Source organism: Cucurbita pepo, chromosome 10 (assembly GCF_057944985.1).
Source record: "Cucurbita pepo subsp. pepo isolate OVF chromosome 10, ASM5794498v1, whole genome shotgun sequence".
NCBI classification, from domain to species: Eukaryota; Viridiplantae; Streptophyta; class Magnoliopsida; order Cucurbitales; family Cucurbitaceae; genus Cucurbita; species Cucurbita pepo.
Genome location: NC_141807.1, coordinates 18,785,231 through 18,799,874, shown reverse-complemented (window position 1 = coordinate 18,799,874; position 14,644 = coordinate 18,785,231). Strand labels below are relative to the sequence as shown.

At 39.7% G+C, this 14,644-nt stretch overlaps 2 protein-coding genes across 2 annotated transcripts; both read right to left on the bottom strand.

Annotated features, from left to right (window-relative positions):
• Nucleotides 1-1,819: 1,819 nt before the first annotated feature.
• LOC111803431 (ras-related protein RABA4d) lies at nt 1,820-5,625 on the bottom strand. The gene is made up of 2 exons (XM_023687830.2): nt 5,033-5,625; nt 1,820-2,383 (listed from the first exon to the last, which is right to left on the bottom strand). The coding sequence occupies exons 1-2, from the start codon at nt 5,257-5,259 to the stop codon at nt 1,939-1,941; spliced, it is 672 nt and encodes a 223-aa protein (XP_023543598.1). The 5' UTR covers nt 5,260-5,625; the 3' UTR covers nt 1,820-1,938.
• A 2,867-nt stretch (nt 5,626-8,492) lies between these two features.
• On the bottom strand, nt 8,493-13,402 carry LOC111803400 (receptor protein kinase-like protein ZAR1). The gene is made up of 2 exons (XM_023687778.2): nt 11,943-13,402; nt 8,493-9,257 (listed from the first exon to the last, which is right to left on the bottom strand). The coding sequence occupies exons 1-2, from the start codon at nt 13,258-13,260 to the stop codon at nt 8,617-8,619; spliced, it is 1,959 nt and encodes a 652-aa protein (XP_023543546.1). The 5' UTR covers nt 13,261-13,402; the 3' UTR covers nt 8,493-8,616.
• Between the last annotated feature and the right edge of the window lie 1,242 nt (nt 13,403-14,644).

The window sequence follows — 14,644 nt, the reverse complement described above, 5'->3', positions numbered from 1 at the left end:
ATGTTGATGTGAAATGACTATAAAGTCCTTATGTTTTATAGTGACATTATAGTGTTAATCGAGTTTGAGGTGATCCGTAGGTAATTGACCGGTATCAATTATTATCTTAAAGATTAATTATTCGAATAAATTTAGTCAGCACAAATTGAAAGTTTTGAAGATCCACATGCTCCGGACCAAACTACATTAGGCTCGAATGCTCAGCGGCATAGACGACAACCTCAACCCTTGCAAACGTGGCCCGTGTCAGTCCCCTCGACTCGTTCTGCCTCCATCCCAAAACCATGGGCATAGTCTAGCAACACTCCAGCCCATAGACGCGCACCGTTCTGCCCACAGATGCGACCCGAACACCCGACTTGACCTAGAACATGACCCTTGTCTCACATCTTTGACCCATGACTCGTATCTGACCTTACCTATATTACAACCTATGTGCCTCCTCCAGCCTTGGTTGACTCGGCTTAGGCAACTTTCCACTCGAATTGGAACTTTGGTCCCTTCCCTACTATTTTGAATCATTTCGAAGCTGTTTTTGATATAATCAGAAGCATTTAAGGTCAATATAGCCATTGATTCAATTTTCATGATAATATCCTAAATATGATGTCATGGGACTCCATAGATGGAGCTAGACTTTGAGGTATAGGATAAGGCTAGCACTTATTTACAGCTTAGTAAATAGTTATGTATAATAAAAAGCTATCTGGTAAAGCTATATATGGTAGATAGTTATATATAGTATATGGTTATATATGGTAAAGCTATACAGTAAGCTAAACCATATATATATATATCCGCCAGCAGAGCTTTTAAGATGTACTTTCTATATTCTCTGCATTCTCTGTTACTGTACAACAAATTTTTTAGCCAATATTCTCCTTGCATTTTCTCTATCATGTTCTTTGTGTTCATCTAGATCAAGTGTGTGCGTTGTTATGCGATCCTAACATAAACCCATGTATGTTATGATACCATGATCATGTTATGCTTATGAGACATTGATTAACCCAGTGTGATAATAATGAAAGATATGTCATGTACTTGTATCCATGTCTCATAAGAAACGTTATGTCAGGAAAAGAATGGAAGTATGATGTGTATCATAACTATGTACCATGATTTGAAGTCATGCAACCTCATGCATGTTGTATATTACGAGCAAAGGATATTCTTCCAGTATATTTTATACAGATGCGCACACCATGATATGATACACACTCATTTTTTTTAGTTTGTGGAGTGATTCGAATCCAAAACAAGTGTTCTTGTCTTAAGATATTCAATCAAGAAGGTAATTTGAATCTTACTTTCTCGTGTAGTGATTCCTTATCAGTAGTTGATCAAGATACCAATGAGATAATGTAGCACGTGTTTGGCTGCCTATCAGTCTTCCATTGATCTCGTCCTCTCTCAGTTCGAGTGATTCCTTATCAGTAGTTGATCAAGATACCAATGAGATAATGTAGCACGTGTTTGGCTGTATATCAATCTTCCATTGATCTCGTCCTCTCTCAATTGTTCGTTTTGCCAACGCCAGCCATTCATTGTATTGTTATTCATCGTGCCTCTCAATCTATCCCAACTCGGTTGAGTTCAGTTGGATTGCTTTCTTTAATCAAGTTGGTTGGATTAACGAAACAACCAATCAAAAAAATCGGGATAGTTCAAAAACTATCACCACACTACAAAATTCGGGTTCCTTATTACTTTACTAAACTGTTCCTTCCCGGTTCCTTCCCGATGCCGGGAAGGACAATCCAAACTCGTCTCGAACATTCCTAAATCAATTAGAGAGAGAGCGAGAGAGATCCATGGGGGCATCAAGCCAGTCAATATACAAATTAGTAAGACATTGAATTCATTTTTCTTAGTACAAATCAAAGTGGAATAGAAAAACAAGGTCCCAACTCAAATGATTATGGAATTATGTGAAGTTCACGAAGCAAAACAACAACCTTTTTTCACAGAATCTTGGTCTTGTCCAGGAACAATAATATTAGTTCCTCTAAACAGCGCCGCATTCCCACTAATATCTATTGCTTCCCCAGCTGCAAGGCTCTTCTTGCTGATAATCCTATAAATCTCTTTTAGAATTGTGAAGAACGCAGTCTCGACGTTTGTCGACTCGAGCGCTGATGTCTCCATGAAGAACAGGTTCTCTCTTTCTGCAAATTCTTGTGCATCTTCTGTTGGCACTGCTCTGAGGCTTCCTAAGTCGCATTTGTTTCCGATCAGCATTATAACGATGTTCTTATCGGCATGTCCTCTTAGTTCTTCCAGCCACCGGGACATGTGATCGAACGATTGGCGCTTCGTCATATCGTAAACCAGCATCGCTCCCACTGCACCTCTGTAGTATGCACTTGTCACTGCTCTGTACCTGGCAAGCGAAAAAACGAGATGGCTTCAGGAACTATAACCAATTTAACAGCAACATTTATGACTTAACGACATAACGACATCGAGCTCGGGATTAAAGGAAAACTCTGAATTGTTGATACCATAAACTCCAAATATCAAAATCTGTTTTTCATCGAGTTTCATGTTTTCAGATCTCTTACCAAATGTACCTTTAGTAATTAGCTAAGGAATTTTGATAGTGGATTTTTTATAAGTAGAGCTGTGAGATTCCACATCGAGGGGAACGAAGCATTCTTTATAAGGGTGTGGAAACCTCTCTCTAACAAATGCGTTTTAAAAACCTTGAGGGAAAGTTCGAAAGGGAAAGCCCAAAGAGAACAATATCTGCTAGCGGTGGGTTTGGGCTGTTACAAATAGTATCAAAACCAGACACCCGGCAGTGTGCCAGCGAGGACACTGAGCCTCAAAGAGGGGGTGGACACCGGGCGGCGTGTCAGCGAGGACGCTAGGCCCCGAAGGGAGGTGGATTGTGAGATCTCACATCGGTTGAAGAGAGGAACGAAACATTCTTTATAAGGGTGTGGAAATCTCTCCCTAATAGACGCGTTTTAAAACCTTGAGGGAAAGTTCGAAAGGAAAAACCCAAAGAAGACAATATCTGCTAGCGGTGAGTTTGAGCTGTTACAAATGGCATCAGAGCCAGACATCAGGCGGTAATGCCAGCGAGGATGTTGGGCCTCGAAGGGAGGTGGACACTAGACGGTGTGTCAGCGAGGGGGGTGGACACCAAACGGTGTATCAACGAGGACGCTCGGCCCCAAAGGAGGGTGGATTGTGAGATCCCACTTCGATTTGAGAGAGGAACGAGTGCCAGCGAGGATGCTGGGCCCCGAAAGGGGTGAATTGTGAGATCCCACATCGGTTGGAGAGAGGAACAAAAACATTCTTTATAAGAGTGTGAAAACCTCTCCCTAACAGACGCGTTTTAAAAATCTTGGAACCCCGTAAGAAAAAGTTCGAAGAAGACAATATTTGTTAGCGGTGAGTTTGGGCTTGCGCTGCTACAAGAGTGATGGAGAAGAAATGACATAAGAAATTGTTTGGTGCCTTTAGGCTAGATAAAGAAAACCATGTCCCCAGTCTTAGAAGTAATGTCCCATCTATGCTTGTCTCCACTACCCTTCATAATCTGCTAGTCCCTGATGAGCTGAAACTTAATGTCATCCATAATCTACTTTTCATGTTCCCCTCTCCAACCGACGTGAGATCTCTCAATCCACCTCCTTTCGGGCTCAGCGTCCTTGCTAACACCCGTTCCTCTCTCAATTAACGTGGGATCTCACAATCCACCCCCTTTGGGGCCAGCGTCCTTGCGGGCACACCACCCAGTGTCCACCCCCTTTGAGGCTTAGCGTCTTCACTGGCACATTGCCCAATGTCTAGCTCTAATACCATTTGTAATAGCCCAAGCTCACCACTAGCAGATATTATCCTCTTTGGCCTTACCCTTTTAGACTTCCCCTCAATGTTTTTAAAACAAATCTGCTAGGGAGAGGCACACCCTTACAAAGAATGCTTCGTTCCCCTCTCCGACCAATGTGGAATCTCACACGTATACTAACCTCTCTCTCCCCTTTTATATGCATTCCCATACGATGGCCACACTACTCTAAACTACCCGAGTCCCAATAACACACCCTTCACCTGCACATTAGCTTTCTTCTAGCAACTCCTCTCATGTCTTTTCAGAGCATACATAAAATGAACCTATGGCTCATCAATCCTATCAGAAAAGTCTCATTCAATCTGAAATAGCACAAAATTGCAGCACAGCTACAGCTAAATACAATATAAACAGCTCACCAATCCTCCTAAGACTTGGTAGACAAATAGATATCTGCATTCTCTTTGGAATACAGAGAAAACAACAACCATACAAGTCATAACTCTATTTGAGGCTTCCGAGCTCGTTGTGGTCTAATTGTTAGGAGTCACGGATCTCCACAATAGTATGATACTGTCCACTTTGAGCATAAGCTCTCGTGGCTTTGTTTTGTGGTTCCCCAAAAGGTCTCATACCAATTGAGATGTATTCCTTACTTGTAACCCAAGATCGTTCTCTAAATTAGCCAATGTGGGACTCTCTCCCAACAATCCTCCCTTTGAACAAAGTACATTATAGAGTCTCCCTCGAGGCCTATGAAGCCCTCAAACAGCCTCTCCTTAATCGAGGCTCGACTCCTCTGGAGTCCTCGAATAAAGTACACCCTTTGTTCAACACTTGAGTCACTTGTGACTACACCTCAACATTTGAGGATTCTAACTCTAATACCATGTTAGGAATCACGAATTTCCACAATGGTATTATATCGTCCATTTTGAGCATAAACTCTCATGGCTTTGCTTTGGGTTTCCCGAAAAAGCCTCGTGCCAATGGAGATGTATTCCTTACTTCTAAACCCATGATCATTCCCTAAATTAGCCAACGTTGACTCTCTCCCAACAATCCTCAACACTAACTCTATCTTCCATCCTGCAATCATTCATTTAATTCAACCTAACAATTACCACAAAGCTCAAGAACATATATCCATTTTACAGATCCAAACATTGAACAATGAAGTAGTTTCCACAAGAAAGAAACCCAATAAAATCAAGGGGCACTTACCGTTCTTGTCCAGCAGTATCCCATATCTGGGCTTTCACTGTTTTCTGATCAATAACGAGAGTTTTAGTCTGAAACTCGACTCCAATAGTAGCTTTGGAATCAACGCTAAATTCATCCCGTGAAAATCGAGCAAGGAGTTGGGTTTTGCCGACGGCCGAATCTCCGATCAACACAACTTTGAAAACATAATCAATCTTCTGGTTAAAATCCCCATATAGATTCGACATTCTCTTCCTCTCCAAATTCCCACAAACCCCACCTCGAAAACGCGCAGATTATACGCATAACAACACTATAACCCCAACCAAATTGCCCATTTCCCGATCGTTACAAGTAAGGGAAGGGAAGCTGAATAATCGATCATCTCCCTGGAATTGGGCCCAGAAGAGAAATTAGGGCAAAATAGTTGGGAGGGGAATTGAATTCAGAGGTGGGGTTTGAAGGGAATTTCAGAGAATAGTGAGTGGAGGTTGGAATGCTGGGATTGAAGAAGATGAAGGGGAGGAAGAAGAGAGATTGAAAAGAGAGCGAGAAGTGGAATTAGAACAACGGCCATTGTGTGGGGGTATCACCAACGGTTTTGTGGCCTGCAACGTGTAAAATTAGGCTTCAAAATGGATATGCATTTACGAAATTCGGTGTCATTTTGAGTCTCTCCGGTGTCATGGTCATGCTCTGCCGCATGCCCATGACAAGCCAAACCGTTTATGTCTTTCCATGTTCTAGTGTTTTACTTTTTTGTATTTATAGGGCGTATGACGTTTCGGAAAAATCATGTCTAGGCCTGCCAGACATGAAATGCCTCCGAATGTACTATAGGCGATCTGACTAGTTGTCAACTTCTCCCTACCCAAGGTTATATACTGTGAGCCGTTATTATTTCTCTCTTGCTTGCTTATATAACGTCTCTTTCAAAAATCTCTCTTTCGAAAATCTCTTTCTGCCCTCGTTTTCTAAAACCTTCTCTTAAAACCAAGGCCAGAGGCTCGAGCATACATTGCTTAGCCATAGGCAACATAAGAACGAATTGACTTAGTTCACTTGTCGTTAGAAAGTGAGTGCTGCACAATCGCAAATCCGGTGCCATCAAGAGTGCGATTGTGACACCCCGCTCATCAAACTCACCGTCAGGTCACTAAAAATATTTTTAGCCTCTCTTCTGGTCATCTTTTTGTTCATGTTTTTTAGAACATGTTTGTTTTGTTTTGTTTTTTTTGTAAGAAATATTATCAACATTGTATACAAATTTTAAAATAGAGTAAAATTGGAGTGTTTATATGACTCGAGATCCCGACTAATCCGAACTTCTCAGACTACCCAACCCAAACTATAAAAGTTGGACTGTGTTAGTTTTTTTTTTTTCGATTTGGGTTGTTTTGAATTTTGGAAAACTTAAAAATTCGGGTCACCTCGTAGGTTGACATTTATTCGGTTGGGTTAACCCAAACAACTCGAAAATAGGTTTATAATCCAACCCAACCCTAACCCTACTTTTAAAATTATTAAGAAAATAAAAAATATATAACTTTTATAACTAATAATGATGTATGGTGACAAGTGAATGTTTAATATTTAATTTTAAAGGGTAAAATTGACATTTTTCAAATTTTAAGAAAATTTTCCTATTTTTAATTAAATATCTCAAGAATGGAATGAGAAAAAGTAAAGAATTTTTTTCAAAAAGTAATAATAAAACATATTTTTAAAATAACAAACGACCAAAATACCCTTTATAGTTTAAGATAATTATGAAAATGGGATTGATTCATAAAATTAGATCCGCTACCATGAACTATACCAAATATAAGATCTCTCCGTCTAACTGTTAGATCGGTTGGTTTTTTAGCCCTTAATCTCAAATTAATTAATTGGTGTTTTGATGATAACAAACCATACGTGGAACAAAATCTTCACCAAATTTTGATATGATCTACAAGACGCACAATCCATCAAATTCAGCGAGCCCCTAATCGAAAAAAATATTTTAATTTTGATATACTCTAGACGATCCAAAACTCATCAAATTTAATAATTGGAATTTAACATGACCTCGTAGATGTTGGGATTTTAATTGTCGATCTTAACATAAATATCAAATTCTCAATTTTATAACAATATCAAACGTCCATATATATTTTAAAAAAATTAAATATAAAAAAATATATCTACCTTTAATTTTAAATTAATTAATATTTTATTTCAAAAATATCTTTTTAAATTTTAATAAAAATTTAAGGTTAGTATTATATTTAAAAATTACCCGATAAAATCAACATATTTATCCTCATAAAAAAAAATCAAAAAATTCTAACCGTTAATATATAAACGAAAACTGTCTATCCATCCTTCACCGTTTATCTTCAAACGGTAAATATATATATATATATATATTTAAATTAAAAATGTTTTTAAATTTTTTAAAAGAAATTAAAGGTATTAATTAACTTTTTGAAAACTTAAAGGGTATTTTTTTTAAAACAAAGTGTAAAGTTCGAGAATAATTTTCAATTTAGCTAAAGTTGTTCGAACGGTTGGTATAATTTCCCTTCGCATCGACTATTTAAAACGAGTCAGTTCCGAAAAAAACTTCATTTCTCATTACGGGAAGAAACAACGGACCCACGAGAGAAGAAAAAAGAGAAAGTGGGAACGCAAAAGAGTACGAAAAGAAAAGGAAATGGTAAATTATAAAAAATTTCAACCGGATAAAAAAATCAATCTTTTCGTTCATGTTTGTTAAAAGTGAGGATCTAATCGATTAGGTTTCTAGCATCCGATGTTATAGACTTGAAGAACTCCTAGGCTTTTTTTAAGACAAATTCATTTTTTTTCCGCTCGTCGAAAAGGAATCCTATGACCTTTTCTTGTTGTCACTTTTTAGTACCTTGACTCATCAAAGTTCTATAAATTATATTATAATCTACGAGGGTCCATTGCACAATCACACTCTTGCAACAGCGGAAAAGTGATTGTGCAACACTGGTTCTAACCCAGGAAAATTCGGACTTCACAAACAATATCGGTGAATGCTCGAGCCTCGAGTCACGTTTGAAAGAAATCTTTTGAAAAATATGTGCGAGGAAAAAGTTAAAAACAATTGTAAAGAAGATAGTGTTATAAGCTAAAAACGAACAAGCAACAACTTTGATAGCGTATAACCCGAGTAGGAAGAATTGACAAGTGGCCATATCCACTTATAGTACATTTTGAGTCATTTTAGCCCTAGCGGGTGTAGACATGATTTTGGTGACCGGTTATATACTCCTACTGAATTGACACGATAATAATAGTAAAGGTCTATCTAACATGAAAGCGAGTAGAAGGGGTTTGGAACGGGCATGCAGCTACAGACAATACGTCATGGACAAGCATAGTTGAGACATCCGACATGCAGAGCTACGAACAACATATCTTAGACAAACATGACCGTGACACCCACCATTGGGTTCATCCAAACACAAGAAAAAAGGAAGAACTTTCATTTCTTAATGGCACAACTCTTGGACTGTTGTTGTTAGCCTAATTCATCACATATCTCACACCTACCTACACAATCTGAAAACAATGTTACAACATACTACTTTTCACTGAGATTTAATTCGATCGAGACACTCCGACACCATTCTCATTCTCGGACGCAGCTCGGGATCAAGCTCGGTGCAATTCAGTGCAATATGAAACGTCGAAACTACTTGTTTCTTAGCATAAATCTCAGGCACAAGTGCAGGGTCGATAACATCAGTCAATGGCCGCTCTTCTTGAAACGCCTTTCTCACGAAACATTCCAACCCCTTCCCATCATTTTCCGATACGACATCGGCCAATCTACCGCTCAAAAGTTCAAGAATCACAATCCCGAACGAGTACACGTCGCATTTCTGCGTGTACTTCCCTCCAAACTCCCGAACCTCTGGCGCCAAGTATATCGCCGAGGGACTCGAAATGCTTGACCCCATGATTGAGCTTATCATGTTCTGGTTTGAGCTCAACTTCTTGGAGGAGGTTGGAGTGAACTTGGGTGCTCCTTGGCCGAGACGACTAAGTCCAAAACCTGAAATGTAAGGCTCGAAATCGTCGTCGAGAAGGATTTTTGTCGATTTTATGTTTCCATGTACGTATTTTCGAGCACCGAATTCATGAATGTAGGCCAAACCCCTTGCAGCTCCTTGAGCAATTTTTAACCTTGCAGACCATGGCAGAGGTGACAAAGAACTCGACGGACTTCCTGCAATATACATCACGAGATTGTCACCGATTCGGAAAGGAAATACGAGTCGATAAGTTACACCGACATTAGAACGTGTCATAAACGAAAGTATAGATCTCAAGATCCTTTCATATTCTGCATAAGAATAAAATATGGGAAGTAAAAGTCCAAAACATGGTCACAAGATATGAGAACAGAGAGCATATAATATGACAAACCACAAACAGTGCTTTCTAAGATAAATCATTTAATCACTATGTACTTGAGTTTCAAACGGTTGGATAATCCAAGCTCACCGCTACCAGATATTGTCCGTTTTGACCCACTATGTATCACTATTAGCCTCACGGTTTTTAAAACATGTATGTTAGGGAGAGGTTTTCACACCCTTATAAGGAGTGCTTCGTTCTCCTCTTCAACTGATGTGGGATTCCACAATCTACTCCATTTTGAGGCTCAGCGTCCTTATTGGCATACCGCTCGGTGTCTGGCTCTGATACCATTTGTAACCGCCCAAACCCACCGCTAGCAGATATTATCCGTTTTGGCTTGTTACGTATTACTGTCAGACTCACGGTTTTTAAAACTCATCTGTTAAGAAGAGGTTTCCGCACCCTTATAAAAAATGATTCGTTCCCCTCTCAAACCAATGTAGGATCTCACGATCCATCCCCTTAGGGCCCAGCATCCTCGCTGGCACACCGCCAGTGTTTGGCTCTAATACCATTTGTAACACCCCAAACCCACCCGTAACAGATATTGTCTACTTTGGCCCGTTACATATCACTGTCAGCTTCATGATTTTTAAAATGTGCATGTTAGGGAGAGGTTTTCACACCCTTATAAGGAAGGCTTCGTTCCCCTCTCCAACTGATGTGTGATCTCACAATCCACCCCCTACGGCCCAGCATTCTCGCTGGCACACCGCCCAGTGTTTGGCTTTAATACCATTTGTAACCGCCCAAACCACCACTAACAGATATTGTCCATTTTTGCCCATTACAAATCACTGTCAGCTTCACAGTTTTTAAAATGCATCGACAAGGAAGAGGTTTCCACACCCTTTTAAGGAAACCTTTATTCCTCTCTCCAACCGATGTGGAACCCCTTTGAGACCCAACATTCTCACTGGCACACCGCCCAATATCTAGCTATGATACCATTTGTAACAGCCAAATCTACCTCTAGCAAATATTGTCCACTTTCACTTGTTACATATCACCTTCAGCCTCACTGTGTTTAAAACCCATCTGTTAATGAGAGGTTTTCACACCCTTATAAGAATTGTAACAGCCCAAACCCACCGCTAACCGATATGGTCCATTTTTGCCCATTACAAATCACTGTCAGCTTCACAGTCTTTAAAACGCATCTACTAAAGACAGGTTACCACACCCTTTTAAGGAAACCTTTATTCCTCTCTCTAACCGATGCGGGACCCCCCTTGGGACCCAACATTCTCACTGGCACACCGCCCAATATCTAGCTCTAATACCATCTGTAACACCCCAAATCCACCTCTAGCAAATATCGTCCACTTTCACTCGTTACGTATCACCTTCAGCCTCGCATCTGTTAAGGAGAGATTTTCACACCCTTATAATAAATGCTTCGATTTCTTCTACAACCAACGTGGGATCTCATAATAAATATCAGATACTAACATATCAGCTATCCTATTGATTAAGACCTATTATTAATGGGGTTTGACAGACAGCAAGAAACAAAGAGGACCACATAAAATTATGGCACCTGCACTTCATGCTTCAAAATATTAAGGATATAAAGTTCCAATAAAAGACAAAGAATCACCAGCAGTGCCATCTTGTGAAGGATCAAAGATGCCCCAACGTTAAAAACTCCAACTTAAATAGATTCTTATCGATCGTTGAACGTCTTATTAGACATAAGCTTTTGTATTCTAATAGTATCGAATATGTTCATGAACATATTATCTACGAACATAAAGTTTAAGAACTTATTAGACAACACTGTGGCAAGACGTTGTACAAAAGCTTATACAAAAATTAACACGACAAAAGCCAATAATTAAGCCAACAAATGTGGGGAGAAAAATAAGTCCACTTACCTAGGTAGGCTTTTGTTTTGTAAGTATCTAGTCAACCTTACATGTTAAAATGATTCCATGATATTATTCATTTTCCAAGATTCAATCTATGGCCCATTACTTTTTCAATTAATGAGACAAAACTTTCATTTTCTAACCTTTTCTTCCCATCGTAGAGATGTCTATGGGACGGGATGGTCAAGACGGGAGCTTCACCTATCCCCTGTTTCATTTTCTATCCCCGTGAAATTACCCATTTGTTTTTTCAGGGATCAGGTTCCCACAGGTCATTTTTATATTAAGTAGAGCCGGACGGGGACGAAGAATATAATCCCGTCCTCAGTCCCATTTGTCTAATGGGGAAAAAATATTCCACACTCCCTCCCTTATTCTCCATCTAAATGGGGAATCCCGGGCTCAACACATAAAATGGTCATCTCCGAGCTAGCATGTCTGACTCTGATACTTATCAGACTCTTGGACCCTCTAACACTTATTAGACACGTATCTAACCCTTGTTAGTACAATATATATGATTATTAGACACAAAATTAAAAGTTTAGCGTTTCGTTAAACAAGGGTAAACTTGGAATTTTTAAAGTTTAATTGAAGTAAAAAATTTAGAGTAATTTTACCATGTAGCGCGGTGTGCAAGCTCCCATTCTTGATGAAATCAGTGACCAGCAGTTTCTCATCAGCTGCGTAGTAATAGGCTCTCAACCGTACGATGTTGGGATGCTGGACCCTACCAATGGACTCGATCTCATATTCGAAATCCTTTAACGTCAACGTGGCATCACCATCGTTAAGTCTCCTTACAGCTACAATACTCGCGCCCGCACTAGATCCCCGCCCCGCCACTACTTTGTACACTATCCCACTCCTACTCTTCCCCACCACGTAAGCCGATGCCCTCAACAAATCCTCTAATTCCAAATTCATCCCTTCATCCATCACTACGAATTTACCATTTTGCCCTTCCGACTCCCCCAAACTCTCCCTCTCCGGACTCCCCTTTCCCGATTTGCCCTCCTCTGCCCTACCCTCTACACCTTTCCTCCGGAACCACCACACCGTCAGCGACACCACCCCCACCACCGCGAATATCGACGAAACCACCGCCACCATACCCGACCCAGCGACACCACCTCCGGCATTCTCTCTCCCGCCGCCGTACCCCGGGAAGTTCCCGTTTACAGACTTGGGATTCTGTGGATTCTCCGGGAAAACATTCGGGTTCTGAGCTTCTGGACATGGCGTCTGTAACGGAAACCCACATAGACTCGGGTTGTCGGAAAACGCCGTCGGACCTTGATTCAAAAGCGAACCCACCTGAGGGATTTTCCCGGTGAGATTATTGTGACGGACATCGAGGTTCACAATCAAAGGGAGGTTACCAAACGATGACGGAACCTCACCGGAGAATCGATTGTAGGACAAATTGAGAGTTCCGACGAGTTCTGTTAACTCAGTGAGGCGATTGGGGAGAGAGCCATTGAGGAAATTAGAGGAGAAATCGAGATGGCGAAGCTTCCTCAGGTCACCGATTTGATCGGAAAGTATACCGGAGAGGGAGTTGTGGGAAAGGTCAAGAACGACAAGATTCGTGGCGTTGAAGAGATGAGAAGGGATCGGTTTAGAGAAATTGTTGAATGCGAGGTTGAGGCGGCGGAGGGAATCGAGGAGGCCGATTTCAGATGGGATGTAGCCGGTGAGGGCTTTGTTGGGGAGGGAGAGCTGAGTGACACGGTCGCGAGTGCAGACGATTCCCGGCCAGTGACATGGGGTGGAGTCAAATTCCGACCAGGACTCAAGGACGTGAGATGGGTCGGATTCAATGGCGGCTTTGAGGGCGAGGAGGGAGAGGCCGTCGGAGTTGAGAGAGGAAGTAAAAGAAAGGGAGAAGGAGAAGAAGAAGAAGGTGAGTAGGAAGGAGGAGGAGAATGGGGGCATTTTGGGGATTTAATAAAAGGGTTAGATTAGGGATTGGGATTCCGCCATTGTTGAGGAGCTTGGAGGTTGAATTTGAATTTGGAAGAGAAATGAGTGATGCAGTGAAGGGTAGAAGAAGAACCCACTAATCCCAATAAAGCGAAAACAAAAGGGTTATTTATTATGAAATTCAAAATGTTTATTATTCATTTTAATTTCATTTCCATTTTTGGAGAAATGTGTATGTTTTTCTTAAACCTTCCAAATAAAAAAAAAAAATATATATATATATATATATATATATATATATATATATATATATATATAAATTTGATCCACTTATTTCAGTATCGATTTTGTGAGATCTCACATTGGGTAGAAAAGAAAACGAAGCATAAAGGTGTGAAAACTTCTCCCTCATAGATACGTTCTAGTGAGGTTGACAACGATACATAACGATCTAAAATAGATAGTATCTACTAGTGGTGGACTTGCGGTCTTATAAATGATATCAAAGGTAATCAGAGCCTAGTGTGTCAACAACTTCTTAAATTAGAAGAAGGTGTTCAAATTACTCGAGACCCCGACTAACCCGAACTACTAAACCCAAACCATAAAAGTTGTATTGGGTTATATTATTTTTTCAGTTTCAGTTGAGTGGAATTTTTTAGACAACCGAAAATTTGGGTCAGTTCGTGAGTTGACATTTTTATCGAGTCAACCCGACCTGTTGTTATTATTATATATTTTGTTTTTGTTGCTTGACATTGAAGGATTGTAATCATAATTTAATTTTTATAAATAAAATAAAGAAAGTAATTATATAAAAATGCATTTGGTTTAATGTGTACCCTAATTATTTCAAATATGTTGTCACGTGATTTGTTCTAATAAGCTTGGTTTAATAATTATAGGAAATAGGAGGTCGTATTGTCCATTCATTTTCGTGCTTCAATATTTTGAGTAATAATCATTGTAATTCACATTTAACCTCGAAAATGACGTTTCATGATACTAAAAGCAGCTAACATAGTTAGGTAACCCGAGTTGGGTTGAAAACTCCATTCAAGTTGTTCGAGTTATCAATTCAATTAGACCGAAACTTCGAATCAATTCAAAAGATTTCTCCAACCGAACGTAACTCAAACCCGTGTATACCATTACATGTGCTTATTTTTTATTGAACTATTCTCTTAGATAATTTTATTTTAGTTGATTTATTTCATTTTATTTTAAATAAATCATGAATATTTTTTTTTAAAAAAAAATTACTTCGAGCAGCTATTGTCTTGTTTAGGCTTTTCCTTCAAGATTTTTAAAACACGTTTGCTAGGGAGAGGTTTCCACAACCTAAAAAAAGAATGTTGTGTTCTCCTCTCCAATTGATGTGGGCTCCCAATACTCA